Source organism: Sesamum indicum, linkage group LG5 (genome assembly GCF_000512975.1).
Source record: "Sesamum indicum cultivar Zhongzhi No. 13 linkage group LG5, S_indicum_v1.0, whole genome shotgun sequence".
Classification (NCBI taxonomy): domain Eukaryota; kingdom Viridiplantae; phylum Streptophyta; class Magnoliopsida; order Lamiales; family Pedaliaceae; genus Sesamum; species Sesamum indicum.
In genome coordinates, this window is record NC_026149.1 from 3,590,285 (window position 1) to 3,608,444 (window position 18,160).

Genomic DNA, 18,160 nt, shown 5'->3' on the forward strand with positions numbered 1-18,160 from the left:
AAATTTTCTGTAATTTAAAAAATTATATCTAGCGCCCTTGAAGTTTGCTTACGTCTAATAAATAAATCCATATTCTAGTTAAAATCCACCGAATTTATTGATATTAAGAAAAAAATATATTTACCCCAATCGATTTATTATTTATTTATTACAAGTCATATAAGCCTTTTTTTTTTTCAAATTATCTTCATACGTTTTTACACATTAATGCATATAAAGATGTATATTTTCACCATTATAAAGGTAGGTTCGACGAAAAAAAACTATTTGACCTGCAATAAGTCAATTTGCGTGTAAATATCAATTTTTATTCAGTTTTTTGGTATTAATCAACAAATTCAATGAATTTTGACTAAAGTATATACTTATTTGTTAAACGAAATCAAGCTTATGGGTGATAGATGTAATTTCTCAAACCACATGAAATCCCATATCTTAAGGGAAGGGAATGTAACTCGCTTTTGTTTGTGTTTTTTTCTACAATCAATACTTACATTGTTCGATTTATTTTTTATTTTTTTAAAGATAATTTTATTTATTTAAATAAATAAAATATATTAAAACTATAAAAAAACAATGAAGAAAGAAAAGAAAATTAACCTTAAATTATGCTCGTTTTTACTTTTGGCATTTAAATTCTTTTTTGTGTCAACTTACAATTTCAAATTTGTGAAATTTGCACTTTATTATATATAATTAATTTTTTATTGAAAAACATCACATATTGTACATTTGTGGAAAATATCACATCACATAATCTTAAATATCACACGTGCATCACATGTGATGTTTTTTGGACAAAATATTTGGTTGAAATATAGTTGCAAAATTTCGTAAAGTTGCGATGATAAATTGGCATGATCATAGTTGCACACTTTGGTAATAAACTTAGATTTTTTCTTAAGTTTATACAAAAACATTTATAATTTTTGCCCACTTAATTATTTAAAACTCTATGAAATTAACTGATCAACTAAAATCTTTATATTTAATGACTTTATATAATATTTTGATAATTTTGCATTTAAATTTCTATTAGAAGCCCAAAGAATTTAAATTGTAATAATTGAAAATCACACTCTAATCATTAAACTACAGTCACACAAAACTAAAACTTTGAACACCTTTTTATTTTGAATCTTTTGCAAATGTTATAATAATATATACATATGAAGAATTTCAAATAATTAAATTTAAAATTTATCATAGGGCTACAAGAAATTAGTTCAAAATTAAAAGAACAATAATACAATATATGAATTTTAAAATTTGAAACACTTTTCAATATGGATTTTTGTAACAATTTTAAAGAGTTAAATATTATGGATCCAAACATCATAACTACATTTTATCTACCCAATAACACAACATTAAATGTTTCCAAAAAAATATATAAAGAATAGGGTTGAGCCTTAGGATGTTTGCAATAATTTTTTTTTTATTGTGGAAATAATTCATAAACTTCAGAGTATTTGAGAATTGAAAACAAAAAAAAAAAAAAAAAAAATTAAAGTTAGCATGTTTTAGAAATTAACTTACAAAAATGGATAGAAAATTGCTTATAATTTTTATTTTAAATCAATTCAATTTAAATAATTTTAAAATAAAAATTATAAAAGAAATAACATTATTCTAAAATAATTTTCAAGAACAAGTTGTTATCCGCTTATTTTTAACATTTGCAAACACCATCCAATTACTACGTATCACATAATAAGTAAAATCAATAAGTGAATGACACGTATTGTGTAACTGATTCAAATTTGAGAGATAGTAAAAAGTAATAAGATATATTATATTCTATTAGTAAAAAGGCAAAACTGGGAAGTTCACATCCAAATAACATTACAACACTGTGTATGAAAATTCACTCCAAAGTTAAATTTACAACAAACACATTTTTAATCTCAATGAAACTCTCATATTTACAGCAGTTTGCCCTTATACTAATATCAAAGGCCCTTCCAAATCCAAATCAAGTTGCCCTTCATGGCTCTACAAAGTTAAAGGAGAATTTTGAGAGCAGCTGAGGAACTCCAGATATTATGGGGCCATAAGTCTGCAGAAACACAGTAATTGGGATGTGTTAAAGTATATGGCCAAGGAAATAAATAATCTCATCTGAGTTTGAAGTAGATTGGATTCTAATCAGAACAAGGCAAGACAAGAACACCACTTCAGCCTGGGATTGGGTTGGTGCTTGTGTTTGAGAAATTTTTCTTTAAAATATATGTTAGTTTGTCATACCCAGAAATTTTTTTTCGTAAATTTACTTTTCATCAATTTCGCACCTACAATTGACTTTAAACCTTAGAATTTCCAAAATTTTGGAATATCGACTCTGTCCCACCTACCCTAAATCCTAAAAGAACATGTTACATCACCGGTCGTCATTATATTTATTTTCTAAAAGACAACGGATACAACTATATGTTGAGTCGTGTCCCATTTCTATGATTTTTTTCCCCTCACGTTTTGCACGGAAATGAATCTTTTCAAGAAATAGCTACCCATCCAATGACGGTCGTTACCTCATCATTGTCGTGAAGTTGGCAAAGTGGAACAGCAAGCAGCCTGAAGTTCTTGGGTACAATAAATCTCCTACTTGTTGGTAGCTTGACAAGAAAGAGTTTGATGCATTCCTGAAAAGATAAACATTATGGAGTCAAAAACTACAGGCAGCGGGCAAAATGTAAAAGAGCAAATATGATACAAGAAATCACTTTAGGTCTCCTTGTGTTTGGTGGCAGATATGGATAAAGTAGAGTTTCAAAGCCAGGCCTCCACCAGATTCCAAGACATTCTCCAACCTGGATACTAGGAAACATAAAAGTTGAGCAAGTTTCAGCAATTAAACACCATTTGTCACATTAAGAACCCACATACCTCCCATTCAGGACCACGACCATCTTCACCAGCAGATAACTTGCTCGAGAGCTTGCGTTTTAAGCACTCAATATCTGAAGCATAACAAGAAAGCTAATCTTTTTGAACACTGCCAAGGTTCCTTATTAATTTGAAGTATTTATTCCAATTTGATACAAGGACTCTCACTATAGTGCCTCACCTGATTCACCAGGCCGTAAGCGACCACCAGGAAGTTTGTATATGGAATTCTGCACTTGCAGCAACAAGAGATGGGGGTGTTTGAATAACTCCACCTGTAACAACTAGTTTTAGATCACCTACTTACTCAAAAAACATTGGGAAAATTCTAGTTAAGTTCTTTCTTAAGCAAAATGTAAGCCATGCCACCGCGATCTATTGGATTCACATAGCAACTAAAAAACGAAAAAGGACCACTCCTCATATGTCAGGTGAAGTTCACAGATATTGATGCATAAATGCTTAGCACAGTTGAAATGGGCATAGCAAAATGGAGGTCTATTTGAAGACAAGAAGTGAACTAGCCATGAATTTAATTTTGATATTCAGGTGATATATTTGAAATAAGCATACATTCTTTAGATCCTTTTGATAGAAACACTTAAAGATTTACAGAAGGTAGTGATTTCTCCAACTTCAAGTACATGGGATAGTACATAAGCATGAGGTATATGGATAACCAAGCAAATAGAAAATGCTAAATAGTTAAAACAGAAATGGAAGCTATCTTTGCAAATGCTACAAGTCAAGTAAGTGAAAACCAATTTGCTTCCCTCAATGAAATCAGAACAAACAAACGGACTCATTAATCTTGTCATTGTGTAATCAGAACCATGGATTGGACTTTACACTCAATTTAAGTTGCAATCGTGAAAAATCTGTAAAATGACTAAAATGTGACTATCATCGTGCAATCGCTCAACCGTAACACGCTCAAATCTAATACAAAATTCCCTGATCAATCTCCCTGACATCATCATAAAATACAGCTCCATCCCTTTGCAGGTGCCAACAAGTGTTTTAACTTGGTTGTCTAGTACAAAAGAAACAAAGAAGCCAAAGGTCAAATTATCTGTCGGTTGTCTACTTCCCGAAGCCTGGCTCCAATCAATAAGCCCACAAAGAATGTACTTTTAGCGAAGAACCATCAACTAACAGAGGCCTGTGTTTGAAATGGCACATACATATACACAATGCCCTGTAATATGAATGGCCATGAGCACATCTCTTATACACTCCACTATATAAAAGTCACGGCAAAGTGCAAGTGCAATGACCAGAACCCAAGAGTCCAAGAGAAGCCACATATTATGTGAAGCCAACCTTATCCGCTACCACCAGTACAGACAGAGGGCATAATCGCACTTACGATATCAGTAAGTCAGAAATTCCAAAAGCATCTGCTAATAGCAAAAATCCAAGAATGCCACAGTCACAATCAAGACCTCTTTGCACTCATCTTCGCAACTAACCAAGTCAATAGGATTATGCAGCTTGAGCACAATTTTACGCTATTGAATCCCAGCTTCGAAGATGACCACACTTGAATAGTAAATCAAAAACTATTTAACGACGATATCATGACCTTTTACTGAGAACAGATGAATCAACAACACAATTCTTTGCTCATCAAAACGTAAAAATCAGATAATCATTGATCCACAGAACAATAATAACAATAGCAAGAAACGAGCAAACTGACCACGATTACAGCAGCCACGCAGTTCCTCATTCCATACGCATCATAACTGAAACCCAAAAAAGAAAAACAAAACCTAAAACAAATCCCGACATAAAATGAAACCTACACACAAAGAACAAAACCCCACTTACTCCAAACACAAGATTCACACATACTTAGCTTTCATCCGTAGCACACGATCAGCAACAGTCTCGTTCTTGAAAGGCACCGATTCCCTGGAGCCGAAGTAGTAACAGCTGAGCGGGTAGACATCCAAGACACTGGAGTCACTGAGACTAGTCGGATGGGAATTTCCATTCTCCGTAACTGCGTTCGCATCATCCATTTGCGGGAACATAGATGAACACTGGAGGAGGAGAAGAACAGAGCAGAGCAGAGCACAAATAAAAAGCCGGGGGAAAGTGGGGTTGGGAAAAGAAACAACGTGTCTACTCCAGAAAGATTTGGAGGCTGTGAACAGTGAAATCGGCAGACGTGGATAGAGAGAATGACGCTTTTCTTTATCGTCAAAGAGCGACGACGAATTGTTCTAGAGGTATTTGGTGCTCACTACTATCTTTAGGACACATGGCTTAGTCCGTACAATTTCTTGCTATTTTAATTTATTTAATTTTGGATGTAATAAGTTAATTAAAATGGTGATATTCGTAGAAATTTTTCACGTAATTGAGAGATTAATTGATAATTATTAGAAATTTAAATTTAATTAATAAATAAATTATAAATTAAATTTGGAATATAATAAAACTTCAACGGATTAAATTGGAGTTTGTAATAATATTTGGGAGCAAATTATATTAATTAAGAAAATTAGGAAGGACATAATGGGTATTTTAGAAAAAGTTTAAATTAAATTTATAAAAAAGAAAAGAAAAAAAGAGAAAGGAAAATGAATTAGGGGGGTGGGCCATCACCCACCGCCCAACCCCTATATATACAGTAAAACCTCTATAAATTAATACTCTATAAATTAATAAACTCTCTAAAATAATAAAATCCTCCGGTCCCGACTTGGGCCTTTGTAAAAAATCATCAAATTCGATAAGATAATAAAATAATAATTTTTCAGAAAATTCCTTTATAAATATTAGGTCCCATTAAAACTCTAAATTAATAATTCATAAATATTACAATTATAAATATTATGATAATTTACTAAAATATGAAATCTGTAATGCTTTACGCATTTGATCATTCATGGATGATTTTGCGATGCCTTTTAGATGAGAAGACATGGTTGGGTGTTATGAACTATTTTATTATCATATTGAGATTTATGTAGTATATGTTTCATTCATCATGCATGAATATATTTAATTGGTTATAATAGTTATTTAAGTGCAATGAATTAATATAAACATGTATATTTAAGTAATTCCAATGAATTGATACATGTGTCTATGAATATAATAGTTCATTGTTGCATGAATATAATCAATGAAACATATATGAATTTATTTATTTTCAATACATATGTACTAAATTTGCTGAATTTAAAAAGTCTCTCTTTTAATTAATAAAATATTAATTTATCGATAATTTAATATCTCTCTAAATTAATAAAATTTCATGGTCCCAAGGTTATTAATTTATAGAGGTTTTACTGTATATATATATTGAATCAAAATTTCACTTTCAATTGCAATTCTTCTGTTGGAGTTTTAGCAGTCTGCGACCAAGTAAGATTTTTATTTTAATTTTTATTAATTTATATATTTATATTATTTAATTAGTTTTTTTATTAAATATAATTTATATTGAGCAATATACTATTTAATCGGAGTACTTTATGATTTTGACTATTTAAATTAGTATCAAATTAAATATTACATTTGATATAAAAATATAGTTGGTTAATTAAATTATTAGATTTGTTATATTTAATTATTATTAGAGCTAATTCACACAATTCCATCGGAATGATTAACCAAATATGTAATTCTATGTATTATTGCTTAATTAAATTATATAGCAACGATAAATTGGTAGAAAATTCATAGAAATGTTTCGAAAATTATATTTAAGAAATATTATGTTATTTAAGGGGGAAAATGAGGTTTCAATGGTAATATAATTTGCGGATGTTATTAAAATGATAGTTATAAATATATAAGGTATTTGATTAAATAAATTCTTATGAATTAGTCGATAAATTAAACATATGTTCGAGAAGTTTAGAAAGTATAGTTATCTAAAATAAAATGGAACAGGGGTTTGGACTTTAATATAAGTGGAATACTAAAAGATTGGTAGAAAATGAACGAACATTATATAATATTTTATTTAGAGTTTATGATATTCTATATATATTAATCATACGTATAATATTCTATTATAGGGTGTGACGACAAAATAGAGGGTTGAGCAATCCCTCGTGAAATCAAAGCATTTTGAGAATTTAAGGTAAGTATAGCTAATTGGATTTATATATATATATATATCTATATGTATAGTATTGTATATATTATTTATATTGGTTTCTTGGATGCAATCGTGGACTTGGCTTTATATTATTATACGTGACTTTCGTATATTGATTGCTTATATAATTAGTTGTGGATTATTTGTTAGATTACCCTAATATCGGTGGAATTGTTATATGTATCATATGTGTTTGTAATGGTTGGACGTGAGGGTGGTATGATTACGTGATCGTATAACTGATTATCGTATGAAATCAAACTAGGAGCTATTATTGAAGAAGTAATTATTATAAAGAAAAGAATAATGATCGTGAATTGAAATAAAAGATGATACTTACTTAGCTGGGAACACAGTCAATGGTTTATGATAATGTGATATTGAAAATATATGAATTGAGCTAGGTACCATGGTGCGTAGGGTATCGGGGTATTCCGAGCAGCGGGGAATATTCTGTGCTGTTAGCTACACACTAGGGTGGTGTGGGGATACAATATTTGTTGTGATGTCCTGTGCTGATATTGCTACACAGCTGGAGTAAAAAAATATGGGGATATCACACAACGGGTATCATGTGCTGTATATGATATGATGATGGCTGACGAAACCATTGACTGATGTACTCCAATTAGAGTAAGTAGGCCCTTAGCCAATAAACGATAATGTCAGATATTATATCGTGGATTGATTTACAGTTGTGAGTATGTATTACTGCTTATATCTGATGTTGCTTTATGACTAATGACTGTTAGTCAATGTAACTGCATGTACGTGAATTGTTGCCTGTGTATATATATAAACTGATTGGCTATACTTATTGAGTAGGCAGCTCATTCCTTGCCACGTACTTTTCAGGAGATAAATCACATTGACTAGCCACATTGGACTTTGAGCAGTGCCGTCATCTTTATTAGGTGGATCAACCGTGATATCTGAAGTCAGAGTTTTGGGCGGTTTGGTTGTTAAATATTTTGGCCTTTTATCAGGTTATGGTTAAAATTGTGATACTATTTTCCTTGAGGTTATGTACACGAAGACATCTAGTGTGGGTAATATAAACTTTTGGTGGTATCCATTATCTTTTGTGATATATATATATATATTGATAAAATAGAAATTATTTTACGGGTTGAAAGAGAAATACTTATAGAATGAGTTCTAATTAAAAAAAAAAAAGGGTGAAATAGTGATAATTAGATGTAGCGAGTAGGGGGTGCTACATAAAATCTTTGTTGGATAATTTATTCCTTTTTCTTTACGAATAATTACGCCGTCATCTCCTCGTATTTGTTAAATTATACATAAATTTTATATAGTTTGAGAAATTACATCTATCTCTAACGTCAATTTCCATCGAACATATAAATTTCCCATTTATCAAAATTTTTATGAAAATTATTGATACTAATAAAAAAATTAAATAAAAATTCATATGCACCACCAATCGATATTCTATTGGCTTATTACTGGTCAAATAAATTTATTTTGACTAAATTACTCTTATAAAAGTGAAGATATACCTCTTTATATGGAAGGAGAAAAGTGAAGATAGTTGTCCATTTCGATATATAGGATAACATACAAAAATAATAAGACATACACAAAATACACGAATTATACATATCTTACGCAACATAGACGATTAACTCCGTTAGTATAAACTTCAAAATTTTAAAAATTCAACAAATATAATAATAATTTATAAAAATTAGGAATTAAAATTGTGTTTTTCGAAAAATTTAAGAACCAAAATTAGTATTAGCCAAAGTATGAAGGCCAAAAGTGTAATTTACGGAAAAAGAGGACCATTGGTTTTGCATAGGGGAAATGTGATAATGATATGACAACCAATTAAAACAGAGATAGATGCCAGGTGTCCAAATCCAGGCCAATCAAGCCTTTAAGGGGCTAATTTTCAATTTTTTTTAAAAAATTTATATATAGAGATTGAAAGAAGCCCTTTTAAGATTTGAGGAAATTATATTATTTAAAATTCATTTATGAAACAATTAAATTAACCACAAACAATATTAAAATTCAATAACATTCTCAAATCATACTTAGAACACTTCAACAAATTATGAACCCATATATGCTCGACTTATAAATTTTTTAAAATATTTTATAATATGTTTGACAGTTTATAAATTTTGTGATGAATAATTTTATTTTAAAGAACTTATAAAATTTTAAAATAAAATACTTAAAATCTTACAAACTCGTAGGGGAAAAAATGAGCATAACCCTTTTTTAATAATTTTTGCATTCACTATTTTATTAGTATTTTATTTTTACCCAATAATCTTTTTTAAAAAAATTAAATATTTAGTTATATTATATCGTCACAGTATGAAAAATTTATTATATTGAGCAGCCCAACATCAATATTTTGTCCGTATACTTAAATTGATTTTGATCCTTAATTTTTAATCCATAATTTTCACAAATTATTACAATTTTGATCCTTAAATTTTTGAGAAACGATTTTGGTCCATAATTTTTACTAATTGTTATGATTTTGGTCCATTCAACTTCCACTCTTTTAACATCTTGAAACCCAATTTTAAACATTGGAACAAAATCATAACAATCAGTTAAAATTAAAGAACAAAATCTGGAAAAAAAAAAAATTAGGGGCGAAAATCAATTTTGACGTACCAAAAGTGTAATTTACCCCATGATGTAGGGACCTGATATTGCAATTCGAAGAATAGTCCCCGCCTGTACTAACAAATTAGGCCCTTTTCATCTTTCTTCGAATTTCTGTTGGGAAGAGTCAGTGATGCAGCTGCCTCACCTTCAATAGTAGCCCCAGGTTCTCTCTCTGTCTCTCTGAATTTGTCTATGATTTCTTTGTCTGGAAATTGCCGTTCTTGATGTCTTTATAGCTATTCTTCACTGCGTGTTTTCTTCTGTTCTTCTGGTTCTCTGTGTGGAATAAGGTTGCAATATTGTTGTATATGGAAGAATTTTGCCATCCCAACTTGTTGTTACCTGAATTTACGTTGTGTTTGGAGTTACAGATTCTTGATTTGGTAGGCTTCTTGTTTTTGTTCAAGATTTTCGTTTGGTTTAATCGTTTAGTTATCACACACACACACATGAAAGTATGTATGGGATTTTGGGGGTGGGGGGTGGGAGTGTGGATTTTTCAGCTTGTTTGGGTTATTTTTGGAGTTACATTGGTGGGGTTGGGGGGTTGATTTTTCAGCTTGTTTGGGTTATTTTTGAAGTTACATTGGGTGGAGAAGTAATCTTTTGAACTGTGTAGGGATTATCTCAGGGAAAGAAGATGGCTACAATGGCTCAGCTTAGTTGCCCTTCACTTGCTGCTCATTATTGCCTTATCTTTACCTCTCCCCACACAAGTATTAGTTTCGGATTAGGCAATAACACTTTCCCATCATCACAATGCAGTAAAATTACGAAACCGTTGAACTTTGATCTTCAAACCAAATTACACACCCCCTGTGCTGGTGGTGGCGGTGGGCAGGGGGATGGTGGTGGAAATGGTGGCCGTGGAGAGTGGAGTGGTGGAGGAGGAGACTCAGATGAATCTAGGCCTTCGGGGGATGGGTTTGGACCAATCGGGGCTCTTATAAACGGTTGGAGGTCGAGGGTTGTTGCTGATCCACAATTCCCTTTCAAAGTTCTCATGGAAGAAATTGTGGGCCTCGGCTCATGTATTCTTGGAGACATGGTGTCCCGGCCCAATTTTGGTCTCAATGAGCTCGACTTTGTGTTCTCGACTCTTGTTGTTGGCGCTATTTTGAATTTCGTGCTCATGTACATCTTGGCTCCCACCTCATCTTCTTCAATCCAAACTCTGCCGGCCATATTTGCGAATTCTCCTGCAAGCCATATGTTTGAACCGGGGCCATATAGTATGTTGAGTAGGCTTGGTACTTTTGTGTATAAAGGCACTCTATTCGCTGCTGTTGGATTTGCAGCTGGACTAGTAGGGACTGCCATTTCAAACGGGTTGATTATGATGAGGAAGAAGATGGATCCTGATTTTGAGACGCCCAACAAGCCTCCGCCTACGCTTCTAAACGCTGTCACTTGGGCAATCCAACTGGGAATCAGCAGCAATTTGAGGTACCAATCTCTGAATGGCATTGAGTATCTTCTCGCCAAGGGACTTCCACCATATGTTTTCAAGACCTCTGTCATCATTTTGAGATGCTTGAACAACGTCCTTGGAGGGATGTCGTTTGTCACTCTGGCTAGGTTGACGGGATCGCAAATTGTTGAGGGAGGGAAGGCGAATGTTGCTGAGGATGGGCGCTGAACGGTGAGAGAGAATGCAAAATTGGCGAGCAAAGCACATGCACTTGCAAACAAGCCGGATTACTTCCTAGCAATCCGTCATCCTAGCGCATAAGGTTTAGTTTGCTTCTCTCTTGTCCTACGCTTTCTGCAACGAAAACAATCGGCTTCTGTGTAACAATTCAAGACTCAGTGTCTTCTAAAACCCATCCTCCATGTTTTCTCTTGAGGGGAGGGAGCTTTTGTTGAGCTAGATTAACAATTAGTCTGATGTATTTTGGTTCTGTTTGTAAATTGAGGGATTGGGATGCAGAAATGGTTATGAGAACTTGGATAGTTTTAACTCTCACTGATTCTCCTCAAGTAAATATTGATTGCTTCATACAATCAACTGCTTGTGATTATGATCATGCGCATGTCGGGGAGTACTTCTGAAACATAAGTCCATCCAAAAAGAACACTTTTCAATAGTTTGAAAAGAAATGCTATGCGCGAATTAAATTAATTAATTACGATTCTAGTTCATCAACATTTTAATTATGTGAAAATCAATTTAAAGAAATGCTTTTATATTAATAATGCAAACAAATTTTATTCTTCAAATTACACTTCCACGATATTAACAATTTTTAAATTTTTCTATAATAATCACAATATATACAAAGAGATATACTGATAAAATAATTGAATAAATAATATTTTTATAAACAAATCAAGTGAAACTAAAATAAGATTAGTCCCAAGTACTTTAGGATTATAAGAATAAAATCAGCTCGATGAACAAGTAAAATTAGAATCAGACAAAGTTTTAATAAATGATGATTTTGGCATTTTAATTTTTGTTTTTTTAAGGTTTCGATACTTTTAAGGTAATTGACGTTGATGAATGTTTTAAGAGTGGTAACTGTATTTAACTTTATAATTTAACCTTATTGTAATGAATTTAATAGGTAAAATTTGGATTTAGGGGAAGGACATGGGCTAAATGGGGGAGGCCTGACCCGACTACGAGTTTGGCCGAATGCCTAACCCTACATGGGTAAAGTTGTCCATATTTTTATTAAGAAAAGACCTGACATGGAATATCACAATTCACAACACCAACCTAACAACGTTGTTCCAATATATATATATTGAAAAAATTTTAATAACAAAATGAAACTGATGTTAAATTATTTTTAATAACAATTTAATTTTCATCTCCTTCAATGATGAGAATTTGTTACTATTATATTTTTTTTCCTATTTTCTTTGTTCCAAAATGAGAAAGTAGGGGTGGATCTGCACAAATCTGTCGAGAAGGACTGTATTTGCACTATCTGTCTCGATCAGATTTCTGTAGCTGATTTACTGTCATTAAGAATCAATGACCAACCACGTAGGAATCAATACATAGGTCAGGACGTACAGCTATCCCAACCAAATATCTTGCTAAGAATTTAAACCCATATTGTGGGTGTGGCGACGTCCGACCTTAACTACCAGACCACAATGACAGATGATTTGAGCACTCTTACATTCTTCTTTTCACGAACTCCCTTTGTTTAAAAAGTGTTTTAGCATGGTTCACATTTTTTATTGATAACCCGTTTATTCTAAATCTATTGTTTTTCTAGTATCCGAAAATAAAATTTGCATTTGCGTCTTATGCTCGATTAGAATCCCTTGACTAATCTGTTATTGCTGAAAACTTATGATTCGAACACGTAAGAATTAATCCACAAGATGTGTGTGGGAATCAATCCACTGAATATAATGTACATTTAATCTATCAAATATTTTAGTAAAAGTTCGAACCCATGTCATAAATACGACAGTATTCAACCTTAACCACTTAATCACGACGTTGAATGATAATTACCCTGAAATCTTGTAAAAGGAAAATATTACAAAATTGTTGGCCAGCAGCTATCACACTCATTAGGGTTACTATTACAAGCTAAACAAATTAAAGAAAGGGATAAAAGAGAGTTCTTGCCGGCACTAAAATAATCTCCATAAAATTTGACCAATTGATTACCCCAAAAAATATATTATTTTCTAAATATGTCGATTAAAAAAAAAGGGTAAATTACAGTTATTTTTTTAAATTTATCATAATTATAAATATTTTTTCTATTTTAAAAATGAAAAATTATCGCTATATAATAGACTGTCATTTAGGGTACTTGTAACACGATTATTCATTCCAAAAAATATTTATAATTTTTCAAATAATGAGAAGGTAATTATAATTACGATAAATCTAAAAAAAATCGTTGTGTTTTACATCCCAAAATATAATAAATATATCAATTGAACTCCGTCACCAATATTCTTAAAGTGGCATATAAATATACGTGTCTAGACAACTGAATTTTTTTAATTCATCCCAAATATTGAAAATTAATCCATTTATAGAAATAATAGGGCCAAAACAAACGAACGTCTTGCTTAATTAGTAAAATCAATTTTTCGTTACCAAAAATTTGTGATCGACGTATAAGGTGTTTGGATTAGTTTATTTACATAATAGTGTATTGATTTTAATCTAATTGTTTTTAGTTTTTTTTTTTTATTATTTTGTTTCAATGGATCCAATAATATAGTAGACGACTTCTCTAAAGACCAAAAATGCACCGATTGATAAAGTTGATAGTTCTGTAGGAAAATGAAAAGGAAAATAATAAATTAATCCATAAACTATTCTTACAATATATTATTCGCAATGTTAAAGTTTTTAGTGAAATTCAAAAGATATTTGAATATTGAAATATCTTTATTTAATTGAATTAATTATATTAAATTTTTTATTTAAAATATATAATAAAATATTTATGGAATAATGAGTTAAAATAGGATGGAATAGAAAAGAAAAATGAAGTGCAATAGGGAGGAAGTGAATAAATATAGATAGAGTGGTGTGAGGAGTTGAAAATGACAAAGGGGTGGAGAGAGTCAACCGACGTAGAGTGGGTGGAATTGAGTAATTGTTGAAAGCAGCCTTTGCTTCTCTTGTAAATCAAGGCCCTCGCCTTGAATTCACACAGATTGATTACCCTTTTTCTGTTTCTTCTTCTTCAATCTCAAACTGTGAGCGGAAAGCTTGAAATTTTTTTCCCAAGTTAATCAGCTCCCACTTCTCCATCATACGAGGCAAGTTTTTAATTGTTTTTCTGAATTTTCTACACTGATTATGCTATGTTCGTTGAGTTGTATCGGTGTCTCGCTTTTTTCTTTTCTGTTGATGCCTTGGACCGATTGAGTTTCTTTTAGGATGATGAGTTGATGGGCATAAGGGCAAATAGGGTTTCAGTATGTAGGAGTTTTGCGAGTTTGATTTGGTACTCTATTTTGGTGGACTGTGTTAGTTGGATAACGATCAGAAGATTTTTAGTGCTGTTGATCTCTATTCAATACAGAGTTGATTTCTTTTTTTATATAAAATTCCAGTTGAATCATATTCTTCAAGTTGCTTCGATCACCCACCCCAACAACAAGGTAACAATGGTTTGAAGTAAAACTATTCCTTGTTGAATTTCTGGGTTCTGAATTTTGATTAAGGTCAGATTTGGAATTGGAGGTCTTGAATAATTTTGTACAGTATGAGGAGGATATATGTGGGCAATTAACTGTATCGACAATGTACTTTTGGTCCCGAAGCATTATTACCTTAAATAGAGTACAATCTTTGTGATATGTAACTTCTCTATACAGAGGATCAGCTCAATGCTTCACTTCGGTTAAGTTTAAGTTAGTTGCAGGGTTCCTTTCTAAGTGCATTTTACTTCACCTAGCTGGTCAAGTATTTCTTTCGATCTTGTTAAAATGTGATCAAAAGAATTAATGATACATGCTGATAAACACGACCTGTTAATTTTGTTAAAGGTCCACTAAAGTGACTGTGGAGGGGACGATTTCTACATCATAAATAACCTTGGAAGGAGTACCCATGGGTAAGAGTAATAACCTTAATCTTTCTATTTGTCACTCTGTTTTAATTAAGTACATTTTCACACTTGAGAATTAGCTTTTTTGGCATTTAATGATTTGCAATATTCACATCTGATTATTCTGTAATGTCTTCTCTTTCATAAGTACATTTTCTTGAAACCTTTGGTATGCGAAAGCATAAAGGGAAAAAGACATGATTTCAGAAAAGCTTTGCTTCACTAGTTTTGTCAATGTAGAAGCCCATAAACCTTTAAATTGTTCGGAAGAAGTTGCAATCACTAGGTCCTGCTAGATGTCATTGTTGATTGCTTGGTTATGCCTATTCAGTATCCTTTTACTCAGGAAAAAACAACATGGTGTTGAGACCTGAAGCCTCTGATCTAAGTTGAACTCCGGTATTCACATTGTTCAATTTTTTCCCTATATAATGCACCCAAATTTGTTTCATGTGTCGAAAACTGAAACATAAATAGTGGCAACAGGCAACATGTGATGGAAGTGTTTTGCAGCTTTTTCACGTCATTAGTGATTATGAAATTTGTCAGATATGCAATAAGCTCATATCGCTCCGTTAGAAGACTTAAAAGTAACATATAATGACATTCTATAATTACAAAGACAAATGAACCAGCATTTAGCTCAGTGGTGGTTGGGAAACTCCAACTGGGAAGTTACCTATGTTCTTGAATACTACCTCAGCTTTCTTTTGAAGATAAGTTATTCATATAGAACGAGTGGGGAACAAGAAACAAAATTGAGAGAGTAATAAGCCTCCTAATGCTATAAATTGGGACTTCTTGGTGTTACAGATGCTATGGTCGAGGAGGGAGAGGGTAGAAATGCTCTTGAACTGGTCAGATCAGTATCAGATAAGCATCTTGATCTTTTGAGACCAGCAGCTCGAAACTATTCCGTGTCTAAAGGTAGTTATTGTGTTTGGTTTTCCATAATACATAGTAAAAAAGGGGTTTCTTGAGTAATTTTTAACTGAATTATTGATGCACCTCCTCATAGAAAATAATTGAGCTGTGGTCTATTTCGCATTCTCATATAGTGTTCTTTCTTGATGCGATTTGGTTTTTATTATTTTGGACAATCCATGGCCTCAGTGAATGCGCTGCATGAGCAGTAGCATGGTGAGAACTCCGGTTTTATATTCTGGATTGGGCATTTGTATACCATTTTTCTTCAAATCTTTGCTACTAAACCTATCTTCTCTAATAAATAGGTGAATCTGTATTTCCTCCCTATTCTATTACTCAGATGCTGTCTATAGTTGCTTGTTCCTTTCTCTAATTGTGGTCAAATTTTCTGAATTTTGTTTACAGCTTAGAAATTTTCCAATAGAGTTCCACCTAAGACAGTTTCAAATTTGTTTGTGTATTATGAACAATTCTCCTCATACATCTCGTGGTTCTCACAGACCTCTAAATGGCTTATCGGAACGATGATTTATGTGAACATTTCCTTTCTTTGTTATATGTAGAGTCTCAAGGTATTATAATTTATTCTTATAGGAAAGTATACTCTGATTAGAGACGAAGAAGACTCACAACTCGGCTTATACGACAAACCTCTTCCTTGCTTTGGTTGCGGTATAGGATGGTTCTCGTAAGTATAGCTATACAACATGCAGCATATTCCTGGTTCTCACTGATATTGTATTAACATCATCCTTTCTTCAGATTTCTGTTAGGTTTCTTGTTCCCACTTATGTGGTATTATGCTACAATCTTGTACTTTGGGAATTACTACCGCAGGGATCCTAGGGAACGAGCTGGACTTGCTGCTTCTGCAATTGCTGTGAGTAGTTCCTGTCCAGTTTTATCAAATGTGATGGAGTTATGCACCACAATCATCTGAATCCCGCTTTGTTTTTTTGCAGGCTATGGGGTTCTCTGTTATATTGTTAATCGTAGTCATGATTCTGCTTTTCTAGCTCTGATCTTACTACTTCCATGGGCTTCCACGATATTTACAAGCATCCATATAGAGTTGTTGACTTTACATACACATGTTGATATGAATCTTTCATTGAGAAAGCAAAAAGTGTTTTCTAAGAAAATTAGGTTTGTTAATTCACCTGTATATGGGACAAAACCACTGTTCCATTTTAGTTGTTGTCTTTACAGAAGCAGCCACTGCAATGTTCATTTGACAGACAAATCAAGAGCTCATTTGACCCTCAGCTGTTTAAAACAAAGACAGCATTATACTAATTTTCTTGTACTTGAGCAGCAGTTGTTGCAGGACTGGATTGTTTAAATAATGTGCTAGAATGAAAATTTCAATAAAGCAATAGTAGAGTTCAATAAAGAAGGGTTAATTTCACTTAGACCTCCCTTGAAAATGTGAAATCACATTTTCTTTCATTGAAATTACACTTAAAAATTTTGATCTCATTCGGTTAGGATTTGGACGGAAAATGCTGATATTAGTAAAATAATTACATAATTTTTAATTTTGCCCTTTCATATGACATTTTCATATATATATATATATATATATATATTAAGGGATAAATATATTACACATATATATGGAGTGAGATTAAAATTATATTTTTTTTTTCATCTAAGTACAAAATTATTAAATGGGAATGTTAAATGAGGGGTAAAATTGAATATTTTTTTATTTGCTATAAGCATTTTCATACAAATTTTAACAAAACGGATTGGGTGTAACAAAGTATTATTTTAACAGGGTGCAAGTGTAATTCTTTAATTTTTTTTTTCAAAGAAAAGTATAATTTTATATTTTTAAAAGAGTTAATTATCCCCAACAAAGAATTACTAAAAGTTGACTATTTCTTTTACCTAATTTGTGTTTATTATTAAAAATATTATTTAAATGTGGATATCGATGTCTTTTTACAATAACAACAAATCCTTTTGCTTTTATATATAGTATAGATAATGATAATATAATAACACAATAAATGATAGTATA

General features: G+C 31.9%; 3 protein-coding genes across 3 annotated transcripts; 2 read left to right on the forward strand and 1 right to left on the reverse strand.

Moving 5' to 3' along the window:
- On the reverse strand, window positions 1,778-5,008 carry LOC105161889 (pre-mRNA cleavage factor Im 25 kDa subunit 1). Its single transcript, XM_011079739.2, has 7 exons — window positions 4,744-5,008; window positions 4,589-4,634; window positions 3,068-3,161; window positions 2,887-2,960; window positions 2,724-2,810; window positions 2,532-2,642; window positions 1,778-2,059 (listed from the first exon to the last, which is right to left on the reverse strand). Exons 1-7 carry the CDS (start codon window positions 4,923-4,925, stop codon window positions 1,988-1,990), a joined length of 666 nt encoding a protein of 221 aa, XP_011078041.1. The 5' UTR covers window positions 4,926-5,008; the 3' UTR covers window positions 1,778-1,987.
- On the forward strand, window positions 9,731-11,627 carry LOC105161890 (protein RETICULATA-RELATED 3, chloroplastic-like). Its single transcript, XM_011079740.2, has 2 exons — window positions 9,731-9,824; window positions 10,281-11,627. The coding sequence occupies exon 2, from the start codon at window positions 10,302-10,304 to the stop codon at window positions 11,298-11,300; it is 999 nt and encodes a 332-aa protein (XP_011078042.1). The 5' UTR covers window positions 9,731-9,824; window positions 10,281-10,301; the 3' UTR covers window positions 11,301-11,627.
- On the forward strand, window positions 14,173-17,414 carry LOC105161891 (60S ribosomal protein L18a-like protein). The gene is made up of 6 exons (XM_011079741.2): window positions 14,173-14,413; window positions 15,146-15,213; window positions 16,021-16,134; window positions 16,729-16,822; window positions 16,897-17,014; window positions 17,097-17,414. Exons 2-6 carry the CDS (start codon window positions 15,210-15,212, stop codon window positions 17,148-17,150), a joined length of 384 nt encoding a protein of 127 aa, XP_011078043.1. The 5' UTR covers window positions 14,173-14,413; window positions 15,146-15,209; the 3' UTR covers window positions 17,151-17,414.

Coding starts and splice junctions, on each gene's coding strand:
- LOC105161889 (XM_011079739.2), bottom strand. CDS start 4,925: ATGTTCCCGCAAATGGATGATGCGAACGCAGTTACGGAGAATGGAAAT. Junction 3,162..4,588: donor GCGTGGCTGCTGTAATCGTG/GTCAGTTTGCTC, acceptor TAGTTGTTACAG/GTGGAGTTATTCAAACACCC. Junction 2,060..2,531: donor AACTTCACGACAATGATGAG/GTAACGACCGTC, acceptor GTGTTTCTGCAG/ACTTATGGCCCCATAATATC.
- LOC105161890 (XM_011079740.2), top strand. CDS start 10,302: ATGGCTACAATGGCTCAGCTTAGTTGCCCTTCACTTGCTGCTCATTAT.
- LOC105161891 (XM_011079741.2), top strand. Junction 16,135..16,728: donor AAACTATTCCGTGTCTAAAG/GTAGTTATTGTG, acceptor TTATTCTTATAG/GAAAGTATACTCTGATTAGA. Junction 16,823..16,896: donor TGCGGTATAGGATGGTTCTC/GTAAGTATAGCT, acceptor TCCTTTCTTCAG/ATTTCTGTTAGGTTTCTTGT.